At 56.4% G+C, this 13,855-nt stretch overlaps 1 protein-coding gene across 1 annotated transcript; it reads right to left on the bottom strand.

Annotated features, from left to right (window-relative positions):
• Positions 1 to 1,635: 1,635 nt before the first annotated feature.
• Positions 1,636 to 13,504, bottom strand: LOC140598283 (cytochrome P450 2S1-like). The gene is made up of 9 exons (XM_072753341.1): positions 12,738 to 13,504; positions 11,449 to 11,617; positions 8,987 to 9,136; positions 8,406 to 8,566; positions 8,093 to 8,272; positions 6,360 to 6,501; positions 4,663 to 4,850; positions 3,016 to 3,157; positions 1,636 to 2,920 (listed from the first exon to the last, which is right to left on the bottom strand). Exons 1-9 carry the CDS (start codon positions 13,452 to 13,454, stop codon positions 2,739 to 2,741), a joined length of 2,031 nt encoding a protein of 676 aa, XP_072609442.1. The 5' UTR covers positions 13,455 to 13,504; the 3' UTR covers positions 1,636 to 2,738.
• Between the last annotated feature and the right edge of the window lie 351 nt (positions 13,505 to 13,855).

The following is a 13,855-nucleotide window of genomic DNA, read 5'->3' as shown; positions in this document are numbered from 1 at the left end:
CCTGGGCCAAAGGCAGGCGCTAAACCACTGAGCCACCCAGGGATCCCCCAGTGATGATATTTCTGATTCCAGATTTCCCTCAGTATGAATTTTACTTATTTACTTACTTACTTAATTTATTTTTAAGTAATCTGTACACTCAGCATGGGGCTCAAACTCACAACTCCAAGATCAAGAGTTGTATGCTACGCGGACTAAGCCAGCCAGGCATCCTTCATGAAACACTTTTTAAAAAAGGAAACAAAAAGTAAAATAAAAAAAAGAGGCGGGTGCCCTGCTGGCTCAGTTGGCTAAGTGTCTGCCTTTGGCTCAGGTCATGATCTCAGGGTCCTGGGATGCAGCCCTGCATTGGGCTCCCTGCTCAGTGGGGAGTCTGCTTCTGCTTCTCCCTCTCCCCCCTACTTGTCATCTCTCTCTCAAATAAAGAAATAAAATCTTTTTTTTTTTAAAGGACACTCATAGCTAATGTTTTATGCTTTGCTGAAGCATCTAGGGAAAGATGTCTGTGGTTTACTTTGAAACACCTAAAAAATTAGCTGGAAGGACAGGTGGATGGAAGTACGCTTGGCAGGATGGTGGACTTCTCGTGGGAGAGTCAGGGCAGGAGCACACAGGCATTGCTGTGTCATTCCCTCAGGTCTGCTGCATATTTGAAAACTGTCATAAAACTTTGTGTTGTGGGGGCAACGTCCTTTACTATGAGAAACGCATATTCAGTGATTTCTGGGGTTTGCTTTTTAAAACATATTAGAGAGAGAGCACATGATTTGGGGGAGGAGTAGAGGGAGAGGGCGAAGGAGACTCCCCACTGGCCTTGGAGCCTGCCCTGGGGCTCCATCTCAGGACCCTGAGATCAAGACCTGATCCAAAACCAAGTGTGGGACACTTAAGGGACTGAGCCGCCCAGGGATTTGTTTTAAAACAGTAACAGGGGAGTCTGGCTGGCTCAGTCAGTGGAGCGTGCGCTCTTGATCTTGGGGTGGGGTGGGGGTGTTTGAGTTTGAGCCCCACGTTGGGTGGAAAGAGGACTTAGAAACAAAAGCTTAAAAACATTTTTAAACAATAAAATAAAAACAATCGTAGTACAGTGGTAGCAGAAATAAAACTAGTAAAGTTGCCAGTTATCAAAGGAGCCCAGGTGATGGGCACAGGGGTTCACTGTACTGTTCTCTCTACGTCTGTGTGCTGGAAAACTTCCTTACTAGGCAACTAACACATAAAAAGATGGTTCTGCCTTCCTGGTGGAGAAAAGGCTGGAGGAAAGGAGCCTGTGAGGGGCAGAGCTGGGTTAGGAACTGTGCTCCAGCTGCTTTCGGACCGACCAACCGATTGACTGGGAGAGCTCCCAGGGCCTGGATCAGGATCCTCACCTGCCCACCTTCCCAGGCTGGGCCCCCCACAAGCCTAACCCCAAGCCTGCAGTTCCTTGGGTTACCTTCTCCCTGCCCACACCCCCCTCCCCACATCTGCCTCACCGGAAGTCAGGCCCAGGACAGGCCCCCCTCCCCCCATATCCACATCTGGTACTGATGTCAACAGCCAGGGCGGGCAGGAGCCCTGTTTTTTAGCTCCCGCCCAGCCTCGAGGGAGGGGCGGACCCCCAATTCCACCCCTTACTCACAATGACAGACACTGTCACAGGCACTCCAGGCCCTGCCATGGGCCAGACCTAGGGCCAGAAATGAACTTTTATTGCAAAATGGGGACTTTCAAGTCACAGGGACATCAGAGCTAGCCTCTTCTCTGACCCAGGGAGTTGGAATCTGGCCCCTACTGGGTCATCTAGCCCCTTCTACTGGGTCTAACTGGGACTTGGGGAGGGGAGGTGGGTCAGTGTGTGTGTGGGGAGGAGGGGCAGGCAGGGGAGGCTTTTAATAGGGTTACATAAGCAGCAGGAGGGGGAGGTGTTTCTCTGAGCAGAGGGTCCGGTGTGTCCTAGTTGACTTGCTTCCCAGGCCTGTGTGCATAGTTGCACGCTGCGCTTATATTTGGGAGAATTTGAGGATGAAGGTGCTCGGAAAGAGGGGTGTCCTTGAGGGCTGAAGGCCTGGAGGAGGTGGGGATGTGCCCCCCCAAGAACGGTGTGTCTGAGTGAAGATATTTGGGAGTGGGACGGCATCCTGTGTGGGCTAGTGTGTGGTTCAGTACTGGGGACATGCGGACAGCAGTGGTCATCTGCCTGGATGGTGCTGTGACAGCAAGAGAGGGGATGCTGGGGCTGAACTCAGGGACAGTCTCTCTGTGTGGGAACGTGACCCAGAAAGCGGCACGTTCACCTCTGTACACCAGGCTCCCAGAATTGGCGGGTGGATGGGTGAAGAAGGCTTGTGGGCCCAACACAGCAGCTGTTTCTGTGGCTTATGAAGGTGGGAGCCAAATTCCCACATGTGGGTTGTGAATCCAGGGCAGTTGTGTCACGTAGGGGATGGTGTGTTATCTAGGCACGCCATCACGATTCCAGACAAAGTCAATCTATGCCTGTAGGAAGCCTATGTGTCAGAGTGGCCTCGTGGCTCTGGTGGCCCGAGGGCTGTGTGTCTCAACAGCTGCATGGGCTGAGTAAGCAGGGCCCTGGGGACATGTAGGCCGATTATCTGTGTGAGTGACTCTAGAGGAGCTCCGGGTTGCCTGGGGGGCTCCGGAGACACAACCAAGTGGATGCCCGCCTCCACCAGGGGGCCACCAATCTCCCAGGGCTCCCTCCTTCATCTGGTCCACACGGTGGGGGTCGGGGAAGGTTAGTGGGGCCGGACTCGCAGCTGGAAGGCTGGGGGGATGTTGAAAAGGCCACTGACAGCTGGCTGGAGGCTCAGGGCACTCAGCGGACTCGGGCTCTCCAGGGAGAAGGCCTGCAGGATGGTGGTGAGGAGGAGGAAGAGCTCTGCGTGCGCCAGGCCCTCTCCCAGGCAGACCCGCTTACCTGAAGGGAACAAGGGGGATGGGACTGGGTCAGCCCCCCTCACACCCAGGGGTGGGGGGGACCCGCAGGTGAGCAGGGAGCGCCCCAGCAGATACCTAAGGAGAAGGGCAGGAATGCCTCCTGCTTCTGGAACCGTCCGTTTGCATCCAGGAATCGATCTGGATTGAATTCTTCTGGCTCATCAAAGATCTCAGGATCATGCAGGACGGAGCCAAGGAGGGGGAAGACCTCGGTGCCCTGAGCGGGGAGCAATAATCAAATGACAAATATCCTTCCCCCACCAGGCCCGAGGGCAGAACACAAGAGTCTGGAAGGCCACCGGTTCACATGGCACAATGGCATCAATATATTTCAAGGGCTTATTATGGGCCAGGGACTACCTCCTGTGCAATAGGTACGTCTCTCTCTCTCTCTCTCTCTCTCTCTCTCTCTCTCACACACACACACACACACAGACACACACTCAAACTCACTGAATCTTTTTAACGAGTCTACGAAGCAATTTCTAACATGATTCCCATTTCAAAGATGGGAAAACAGAGGTTGCTCCCCCAAACTGAAACAACTTGCCCAACATAGCATTTGGACATGGCGGGGCTAGTTCTTTGTCAATTTTGTTTTTAAGCTTTGAGGGTACGTTGTGATTCATCTGTGGTTGTCCTAAGCTACCTGGCCCGAGTCCAGCTCTTTCCCACTTCCAGAGGTAAGGCCAAGGGTGGGTAGGTGAGGGCTGTCGGTTGAAGGCGCCCCACCCCGGGCCCCTGGGTGGCAGCCGGGAGCAGTTACTGAGATCCCAGGGCTGTGCAGTGGAGGAAGTGTGAGGGACAGGGACCGCCTTTGCCGGGGACCATGGCTAGCATGGTCTGAGCTGGGAAGGGGAGGGAGGCTCCAGGAGAAGATGGGGTCACGCTGTGGCTACCAAAACGAGGCCAATAGCTGTGGCTAAAGCACAGGCCCTGGGTGTAAATCCTGCCTGTACCACCGTAGGCTGGGTGACCCCCACGAGTCTTCCCACTCTTCCAAGGCCAGTTTCCCCATCTGTAAAAATGGGCATGATAATCGCATAGGGTTGCTCCCAAGATTAAACCATATTTGTGAGGCATTTAGAATAATACCTGGTGCAGAGCAAGTCCTCAGTCATTGATGCCTGTGGAGAGGTGCCACCAGCGCGAAAACACCGGGACCAGAAAACCCAGGACTAGGTCTAACTGCTTTGGGTTTGATTCTACAATGAAGCTCAAGGAGGGAGCTGCTGGTGGGAAGGCACCTGGGGTTTCCGGGGAGACATCGCCCCCTGGTGGTGCTGGTGATGAGTTGCTCTCTAACGGAGAGCATGAGCTGGGGGGGGATGTGGGGGAGAGAGGGGGCGGGGGAGGGGGAGTGGAGAGAGGGCGGGGGACTCATGATTATGCGACTCTGGCCCTCAGTTCTCAAGTTGTTTCCCTGTCTGTGGCCTCTGGCATGTGACTGTCCCAAACACCTTGGAAGAAGGTAGAATTAGGATATCTGTGGGACAGAGGGTATCCTAATCCTCTGGACTGAGGCCTTGAGACAGTCAGAGGCAGGAGAAATGCACACAGAAAGAAACAGAGAGGGAGAGGGGTGCAGAGAGAGGGACCCCGAGAAAGAGGAGATGTCAGAGAGGAGAGAGAGACCAATAATCAGAAGAAGCCAGACACACAGCCAGCCACAGACTCGGGCCGAGCGAGGCAGCGCCTGGACGTGGCCGACGGCTGGCCCACCTGGGGCAGCGTGTACCCTCGGAAGCAGGTGGTCCTCGCGAGGGCGCGGGGCACCCCCATGGGCACCAGAGCCAGCAGCCGCTGCGCCTCATGCAGAACCGCGTCGGTGTAGGGGAGGCGGGCTCGGTCCCCCAGGCCCGGTGCACGGCCGGCCCCCAGCTCTCGGCTCAGCTCCTCCCGCACACGCTCTGCACCCAGGAAGAGAGGGCCCCCAGGTCAGAGGTGGGGTGGGGCTCTGTGATCCTACCCTCCGAAGCCCCATCTTCTCAGGGTGGCAGTGCTTTGGGGGAGGCTGGCGGGTGGGGAGGAGGAGGAGGAGTCCCCCAGGCTTTGCTGAGCCTGGGTCCCTGATGTCCTGTGTGCTGGGCACAAGGTCTCTCCTCTCTCCATTCCCACAGCAATCCTGTGAGGTGGGTACCATTATCCATCCCCATTTCCCAGATGAGGAAACCGAGGCCCAGAGAGCTGAAGTCACAGTGGGTTCCCTTCCACTGAGGCCACCAGACCCTAAGCCCCATCTTCCAGGTCAGCCCACCCTACTGGCCTGACAACATTTAATGCAGCTGCCTGACTGCAAAATCCTGGGCTTCCCTGGAGCTCATGGCCTGTTCTGCCTCTCAGGCAGGTACCCTTCCTGCAGTTTCACTTCCTGTCTGTGCCCTGATGACCCCAAGCTTTTTTATTCCCTTACACCCAATGTGGGGCTCGAAGTCACAACGCTAAGATCAGGAGTCACACACTCTATCAACTGAGCCAGCCAGGTACCCTCCCTCTCCTTTCAGCAAACTCTATGCTCAACATGCTGCTTGAACTCAGGAAGGACCCTGAGAACAAGGACCCCAGTTTGTTTTTTGTCTCCAGTCCTGAAACAGGTGTCTTGTTTCACCTCCTCACAGGTGGCCCCAGGTCCCTCACACTTGTCCAACTGGCCTCAGTGTCTCCTCTGAAACAGCTCCTCATTCTTTCTGTCTCAGGGTGGCCCCATGGTCCCCGGATCCCCTAGTTCCCTGGGGCTCCCGGGTTGTTCTCTAACTGCCCACCCGACTCCTCTTCCCACCCCACAGCTTGGTCCAGAACTGTCCTCTCCTGCCCAGGACTGTCCTCGTCTTCTTCCCTGGGCTCCTGCCATCCTCTTGCACATCTTACCTCTTTCAGCCCAAAGGATTTTTCTAAAATGCTAATTTGACCCTGCTCTCCCCTCCTCAGCATCTTTCCATGGCTCCCCATTGCTCAGGATCAGGCAAATGAGGTACCACCAAGGCGACACAGCCCTGAGAGGTCTCTTGCCTCTTTTCTTGTCTTCTTTTCTTTTTAAAAAGATTTTACCTATTTATTTGACACAGAGAGAGAGAGAGCACAAGCAGGGGGGGGGCAGCAGGCAGGGAAAGGGAGAAGCAGGCTTCCCACTAAGCAGGGACCCAGACATGGGGCTTGATCCCAGGACCCCAAGATCATTACTTGAACCCAAAGTAGACACTAACCGACCGAGCCACCAGCACCCCTCCTGCCTCATCTCTCACTTTACTACACCTCAAACTGCAACCAGCAGCCCCCCAGCTTCTGGCTCTTTACACATCCCCGATGCTGGGCTCATTCTCGCTTCTAGGCTCTGGATCAGGCTGTTCGTTCTCCTGAACATTCTTTCTCTTGAGCCCTCACTTCCGTCCCCAAGGCTGACTGGTGCACAAGCCTCCTACCTTGGACCTGAGGGTACTTCAGCAGAAGCAGGAGGGTGTAGCGGACCGTGGTGCTGACGGTGACCGTCCCGGCGAATAGCAGATAAATGACCGTCATCAGCAAGTTTTTGTCCGACAGTTCTGTGTTCGGGTCTTGCTCCTCCTGGGAGAAACCAGGCAGAGGGGCTCAGAGAACTCAGGCCACAGGGAACAGAGACCGCACAGCCACGCCCGGAGCGCAACGCAGCAAGTTCAAGCTTTGTCAGGGGGTTTGTATAAATGTTTGGGCAAGTGGGGAAGTGGACTCTTGATATATTAGTTCTTTTTGGTTGCAATGTTTTTGCAAATGAAAGAGCACGGCCGCTATACAAAACAAACAGAGAATGACATGTGGTTAGGAAGTGGAGAAACTAGAGCCCTGTCACCAACGATGGGGCTCCAAATGGTGCAGCTGCTATGGAGAATGGTATCAGGTTCCTTAAAAAATGTAAATAGTATTGCCATGTGATCCAGCAATCCCATTTCTGAGCATGTACCCCAGAAAGTGGGAAGCAAGGTCTCGAAGGGGTATCTGTACACCTATGTTCACTGCAGCATTATTCGCAACGGCCAAAAGGGGGAAGCACCCCAAGTGGCCACTGATGGATGAATGGGTAAGCCAAATGTGGAATAAGGATTCAGCCTTAAAAAGGAAGGAAATGCTGTCATCTGCTACGACCTGGATGAACCTTGAGGACATCTCACTAAGGGAAATAAGCCAGTTGCAAAAGGCTAAATAATAAGGTCCCTAATGTTGGCAAATTCAGAGACAGAAAGGTGGTTGCCAGGAGCTGGGGAGGGGGACTGGGGAGCTGCTGTTTAACAATAAAGAGTTTCAGTTTGATAAGATGAAAAAAGTTCTGGAGATTGTCTACACAACATTGTGGATGGAATTAACACTACTGAACTTGACACTTAAAAGTGGCAAAGGCAGGGGCGCCTGGCTGGCTCCCTGGGAAGAGCATGGGAAACTTTTTTTTTTTTTTCGGATGTGAAACTCTTAATCTTGGGGTTGTAAGTTTGAGTCCCACGTTTGGGTGTGTATTACTTTAAAATAAAATGTTTGGGATGCCTGGGTGGCTTAGCGGTTGAGCATCTGCCTTCAGCTCAGGGCGTGATTCCCGGGTCCTGGGATCGAGTCTCGCATTGGGCTCTCCGCAGGAAGCCTGCTTCTCCCTCTGCCTCTGCCTTTCTCTCTGTCTCCCATATATAAATAAAATCTTAAGAATTTTTTTATCCATTTATTTGACACGCAGAGAGAGCACAGCAGGGGGAGCGGCTGAGAGGGAGGGAGAAGCAGACTCCCTGCTAGCAGGGAGGGGAGCCCAATGAGAGGCTTGATCCCAGGACCCCGTGATCATGACCTGAGGTGAAGGCAGACACTTAACTGACTGGGCCACCAGGCGCCCCTGTTCTAATATAATTAAGGAAGTGGACTTTATTCCTATAATTTGATATTGCCAGGTTCCATAATTAAATGATTCTACTTGACATGACATGTCCTGTGGGGGTGGGGTACTGTGACATGGAGGATTGCTGGTGGCAGGCCACTGGGCGTGGAGCCTGCACAGGGGCATAAGGTCAGAGAGAGAGAGAGGGAGAAAGGGGGAAGAAGAGAGAGAGGGAGGCCTGATAGATTCCCAGCCATCCGGGAGTTGGGACCAGCCAAGCCACCAGCCTCATTCAGAAGGCCCCCGACCCTGACCTTTCCCTACCTTTGCCATCTTCAGCAGGAAGGCATCCACAACGTCGCGTGGGGGGCCCGAGGTGTCCAGGCTCTCCTTGTGTCGCTGTACCTGCTGGACGGCGAAGGTGGCCAGGACACTCAAGTGGCTGAGGAGCTGTGTGTGGGGGCCGGGCAGGTGCTGCAGGAGCCAGGAGAACATCTCGTAGGTCTGTGGGGAGAAGGGCAGCGGCTCCCCTGGGGCCTGGTCCTGCACCAGCGTGGAGGGCCCCTCTGGGGGTCACCTGGACACCGTGGCAGGAACCTCTGGGGAAGGTGGCTGGAGAGGAGCCCCACCTGCTTACCTGGCCCCAGGGGGAGCTGACCCCCAGCACTGTGCCGCTGGCCGCCTGGACCACGGCCTGGAACTCCTTGTCCTCGTAGGGGAAGCGGAGGCCGAAGGTGAGGGAGCAGATGATGTTAGAGGTGGCCTGAGCCAGCAGCAGGGAGGGGTCAAATGGGCGTCCTGGGGGGGAGAGGGCAGAGAGGAGGGCCATGATGGAGAGGGGGACTGGAAGGAGACAGGCATCCAGAGAGACAGACAGGGCAAGAAAGACGGACAGAGCCACAGGGAAAGAGGCAGAGAAACAGACATGCAAGAGAGACAGGCTGGGAAAGACTGGGCCAAAGGACAGATACGGACCCAGACGAGGAGAGACAAAGACAGAGACAGACCTACAGGAGAGAAAAGCAGAAGAATAGAGAAAGAAATGAAACAGAAAGAGTGAAGTGACAGTACTGGGGACACAGAGATTCCCCGGGAGACGGGAGGACAGAGACAGAAGGTGGAGGAGCCAGAGGTGGTGGTGAGCAGAGCCCCGGAAGAAGGCCCTCCCCACGCTCAGGGGCGCCCCAGGGGACCCCGGGCTCACCCCACCCTGCTGACCTTCCGTCCCCTGGAATGCCTCCACCAGACGCTGGGCCTCGGCCTGGATCAGCTCCTCGCCTTCTCGCTTCCCCATGCCCAGGTCCCGCAGGGCCAGCGTGGTCAGTCTCCTCAGCTGCCTCCACCGCTCCCCATTGGAGAAGAAAACCCCTGTACAGAAGGCTAGACTCAAGGATGGACTGGCCCCTCTCCCCATTCCCCAGCACTACTCCTTCCCAGTGAGGTGACCTGGTGGGGTGGGCCGGGGCCTCTGCAGGCCCTGTCCTGAGTCCATTCCAGCCTAGCCAGGGTTGAGGACTCAGTAGGTGCTCAGTAAATGCCTACCCTTGGGGCAGAAGGGGACATTCTCCTGGGAAGCTGGTAACTGAGATTATCCAGGCCCCTTGTGATCTGTGATGAACCAGGATGAGTGAAAACTTCTCCCACCCATCCATCCATCCATCCATCCATCCATCCATCCATCCATCTTCCTCTTCCTCTCTCTCTCCTCCTTTTTTTTTTTTTTTTTAAAGAATTTATTTATTTGAGTTGAGAGAGAGAGAGAGAGAGATTGAGCAGGGGAGAGGCAGAGGGAGAAGCCGACTTCCCGCTGAGCAGGGAGCCTGATGCAGGGGTCAATCCCAGGACCCAGAGATCATGACCCAAGCTGAAGGTAGATGCAGATGCTTAACCGACTGAACCACCCAGCACCCTTCCCTCCCTCCTTCCTTCCTTCCTTCCTTCCTTCCTTCCTTCCTTCCTTCCTTCCTTCCTTCCTTCCTTCCTTCCTTCCCAACACTTACAGAGTGCTCCTGGGCCCCCTGCCCCACATCATTTGGAAGCTGAACCAGGAGAGAGGAGGATGGACTGTTGTCCTTTAGCTAAGGGTCTGCTCTGGACAAACCTTGCTTCTCTGAGCTCAAGGTCCCAAGTGGACAATGCCATACCCTAGTGGCCTCCTGGAAGCCTCCTCCAGGGTGTCCCCCGTCCACTCTCCCAGTGTGTCCCCAACTGGCCTCAGCACCTCTCCTCCTTCCTGTCTCAGCCCACTGTTCCCTGGTCCCTGGCCAGAGAGCCCTGGATGCCTCTTCCAACCACCCCCTCCCTTCCCCACACCCCCACCCCAGGACAGCACAGTCTCCTCTCCAGGCTCCTGCACAGTGACCTGAGGATCTTGCTTATGACTCCCCTCCCTCCATCTATAGAAAATCCCAAAGCTGAGCACTCTGGTGTGACTCAGGCCCTGCGTGACCGACCCATTTCACCAGCTTTGTTACTCACCCAGCTACAATTGCGCTGGCTTTTTCTCACTTCCTCAGTGGTATCAGGATCCCCCCTCGAGGCCTCTGCCTCTACTGTTGCCTCTGCCTGGATCACTCACCTCTCCATCCTCACTCAACTAACTCCATTCATCCTCAGGTCTCATTGGGATTGCCATCCCCTCCGAGAAGCCTACCTTGATTCCTCCCAGGCCCCATCTCCTCCCTCAACCTGGGCCAGTACAGTTCCCTGTGTCCTGTTCTCAGAGCTGTACCTCTCATTTTAGAATTCTATTTCCTCCCTCCAGGCCTAGGACAAGCCTATCTCTCCTATAGTGAGACAGGACACCACATCTGTCTTGGTCACCTCTGTGTCCCCAGTAACCACTATAGGGCCAGGCGTGATAAAAATTTGTCAACTGGGGGACGCCTGGGTGGCTCAGCAGTTGGGCATCTACCTTCTGCTCAGGGCGTGATCCTGGAGTCCTGGGATTGAGTCCCACGTCGGGCTCCCTGCATGGAGCCTGCCTCTCCCTCTGCCTGTGTCTCTGCCTCTCTCTCTCTGTGTCTCTTGTGAATGGATAAATAAAGTCTTTAAAACAGATTTTGTCAACTGAATGAATGATTGCTGCTTCTCTCACCTCCAGGGTTTTTTACTTCTCTGCCTGGAACACCCTTCTCACTCCTAGGAGTCGGCGCTCAGACAACCTGTCTTTCAAGATTCCCTGGACATCTCCTATCAAACAGGCTGGGGCAGACACCCCCTCTGGTTCCAGTAATCTCAGGGCTTCCTTACCTTGGCCCTGACCCCTCTACCTTCCCCGATCCCAGCCTGGCACAGGACTTTCTCCCCACTGGCCAACAAGCTCTTGGTCACAGCTGTGTCCCCACAGTGCCCCCAACACCAGGCTTCTACTTTCAGGCTTAGCTGAAATTCATTTCTACACATTACGTGTTCCCACCCATTACCAGTGCCTAGAAAGCTCTCCCTGTCCCTCCCAGTCCTGGGCTCCTCACCTGGAGCAGTGAGAACACCACCACACCACACCCAGGCCACATTCAATCCTCAGGATGACTCTTTGTAATAGGCAGTATCATCACCCCACTTGATGGATGAGGAAAACTGGCCCAGAGACACTAAGTCATGCACAGAAGTCACACCAGTAAGTGGTGGCAGGCTCTGAGCGAAGGAGCCAGCAGTCCCCAGCTCTGCTCATGACTCACCATGGCCGCCAAAGGTCCCGTCCAGCGTTGCCAACATCCCCCGCCCACTGAACTCCTCCTCGGCCTGACCTCCCAGGGCCTCCTGCACAGCCTCGCGCCCAACCAGGACCACCACGCGCCGCCAGGGTCCCAGGTACACGGTGAACACCGGGCCATACTTCTTACTCAGCTGCGGGCAGAGAGGGATATGGGGCGGGTTTTGAGGGGCAGGCCTATTGCCTCTTTCTGTCTAGATGTCCCCATCATGGCCCTGTCACTGGATGAGACATCTCAGAGGAAACTGCCCCACCCCCAGACAGAAATAGCCCCCTCAGGAGGCTCAATTCTCTTTTTTCCATCAGGCTCTCAGGTCCCCTCCACCAATAAAGCCCCCAATCCCTTACCTCCTACAGAGCCCCAAGTTTGGACCCTGGGACAACCCAGAACCACCCCTATCCCCCAACTTAGACATATGCAGCAAAAATAAGACACCTGAGACTCTGGCTTCTCCTAAAGCCTCAGCTCTGCCTCTACCTCAAAACTAGCCACCTCCCCCCTTTTTATAAATCACTCTGCTAAACCTTCAAATTCTGGAGTGGATAATGTGGGCACCTGCCCCATCTTTCCCCAAGACCCCCATCCCTTTCCCCATGTCCTGAAGCTCCCCCCACCAGACTCCTTCTGACAGAGACCTCTGCCCCCAGCCCCCCAAAGGTTAGAACTGCCTCCCTCGGTCTTCCTCCCCGCTCCTTCCCCTGTCCCGGGACCTCCCAGCTCCCTCCTAGCTGAGCCGCACAGGACTGTGGTGCCCAGATCCTCCGCACACTTGCACCTGGAACCCTCCAGCCAAGCGTCCCCCTCCTCCCTTTTCTTCTCGGCCCCTCCCCAGTTACCTCTCCCCCAGGGATAAACCCGCCAGCATCCCAGCACCAGCTTGCGGCCTCCCGCTTTAATCTCCCGCTTCTATCACTTCCCGGGGATTCTGTGGACCCCTCTGCCCCGTACCCCTGCCGCTGGGCCCTGCTTCCCGGCTCATCCTCTCCAGGATTCCGCGGGCAGAGGTCTCTGCCCCTGTCGGCCGGGCCGCATCCCGGGGTCCTCTCTCCCCAGCACCCCCTTCCACTGGGCCCCCTCAGCTCTGGAGCGCTGCCCCCGCCCCACCCCCCTCCGCCCCAGGACACCCCTAGTCCCTTTGCCCTTGCACCCGCGGCCTGCCTCCCCGAGGATGCCCCAAGGCCTCCCTGCCCTGGGGCCCCGTCCTCTTGGGCCCTGGCCCCCGCCCCAGCCGGGGCGTCCCCGCGGCCCCTCACCCGCAGGAGCCCCGAGTACAGCGCCCCGGGCCGCAGCTGCAGGAGGTTCCCGAGCAGCGGCAGCGGCGGGGGCCCGGGGGGCAGGTGGCCGCGGGTCCGGGGCCGCGCCAGCGCCAGCAGCAGCAGCAGCAGCGCCAGCCCCAGCGTCCAGGTGCCGGCCGCCTCCATCGGGCAGGTCGGCTCCTTCTCCCGCTGGCCGGACGCTCCACGAGGCCGGGCCAGTCGGGGTGGGGGCGGGGGCCGGGCGGCTCCTTCGGGGCGCGGCGGGGCGCGGGGGGCGGGGCAGCCAGCCCCTCCCGCGACCTCCGGGCCGGATTCGCGCCCCGCCGGGTCCGCCTGGTGCGGGGACCCGCTGGCGCACGGATGGCTACTGGGTCCCCCAGGTTCGGGGCGGGGACAGCGCTTTGGGCCCCAGGTGGGGTGTGGGCCCGCTGGAGGAACCTGGAAGCCGGAGACTTTGCCTCCAGGAGGCCACACCCCGTGTCCGAAGCGGGGAGCCCGCGCCGCCCTCCCCGGCTCCCGCCTGTCCGGGTGGGACTTCGCGTGCGCCTGTGCGCGCCTTTGAGCCAGTTTCCTGCAGCATCTTAACCTCCTTACGGTAAAGCAGGAGGAGGACTTGACCTTCAACAGTAAGGAATCCGAGGTTGGGGAGATAAATCGGTTGGCCCCAGGCCACGGCCAACAAGCTGCCAGAGCTGGGATTTGAACTCCAGCCATTCTGAATGATTGATGGACTCATTCCTTCACTTAGCAGTTTCGTCTAGTGGTTGGGAACATGCTGTCTGAGGCCAGACCGTTGAGTTCACGGCCTAGCTCCTGGGTGCCTCTGTTAACCCCTGTAGAATGGGGATCGTTTCAGGATTAATAGGTTCACGTGTAAACAACTACAGACAGGGCCAGGTGCGTATATACCAAGTCATCACGTAAAGGTTAGCTAATATTCTCTCAACCGATTGTCACCGAGGTCCAACTATAAACAAGACTGTCTAGACCTGGAGATGCAGGTAAGAGAGAAGGGCTTGGCCTTCCCTGAGCTCATTGATATGCAAATGCAGTAACAAATTACAATAATTTCAAGTTGTTCAAAGGTTTGCCAGGGCAGTGAGCTCATTGTGGAA

The sequence above is a fragment of the Vulpes vulpes genome, chromosome 1 (assembly GCF_048418805.1).
Source record: "Vulpes vulpes isolate BD-2025 chromosome 1, VulVul3, whole genome shotgun sequence".
NCBI lineage: Eukaryota > Metazoa > Chordata > Mammalia > Carnivora > Canidae > Vulpes > Vulpes vulpes.
Note: the sequence above shows the minus strand (reverse complement) of the source record. Positions and strands in the feature narration are given on the sequence as shown.

Bases quoted from the DNA above. Each gene is read 5' to 3' on its own strand.
- LOC140598283 (XM_072753341.1), bottom strand. From the start codon at position 13,454: ATGGCTGGAGTTCAAATCCCAGCTCTGGCAGCTTGTTGGCCGTGGCCT. The intron at 9,137-11,448 runs GTGAGTCATGAG...CCTTCTGTACAG, and splicing joins CGGGACCTTTGGCGGCCATG to GGGTTTTCTTCTCCAATGGG. The intron at 8,567-8,986 runs GTCAGCAGGGTG...TCTCCCCCCCAG, and splicing joins GGCATTCCAGGGGACGGAAG to GACGCCCATTTGACCCCTCC.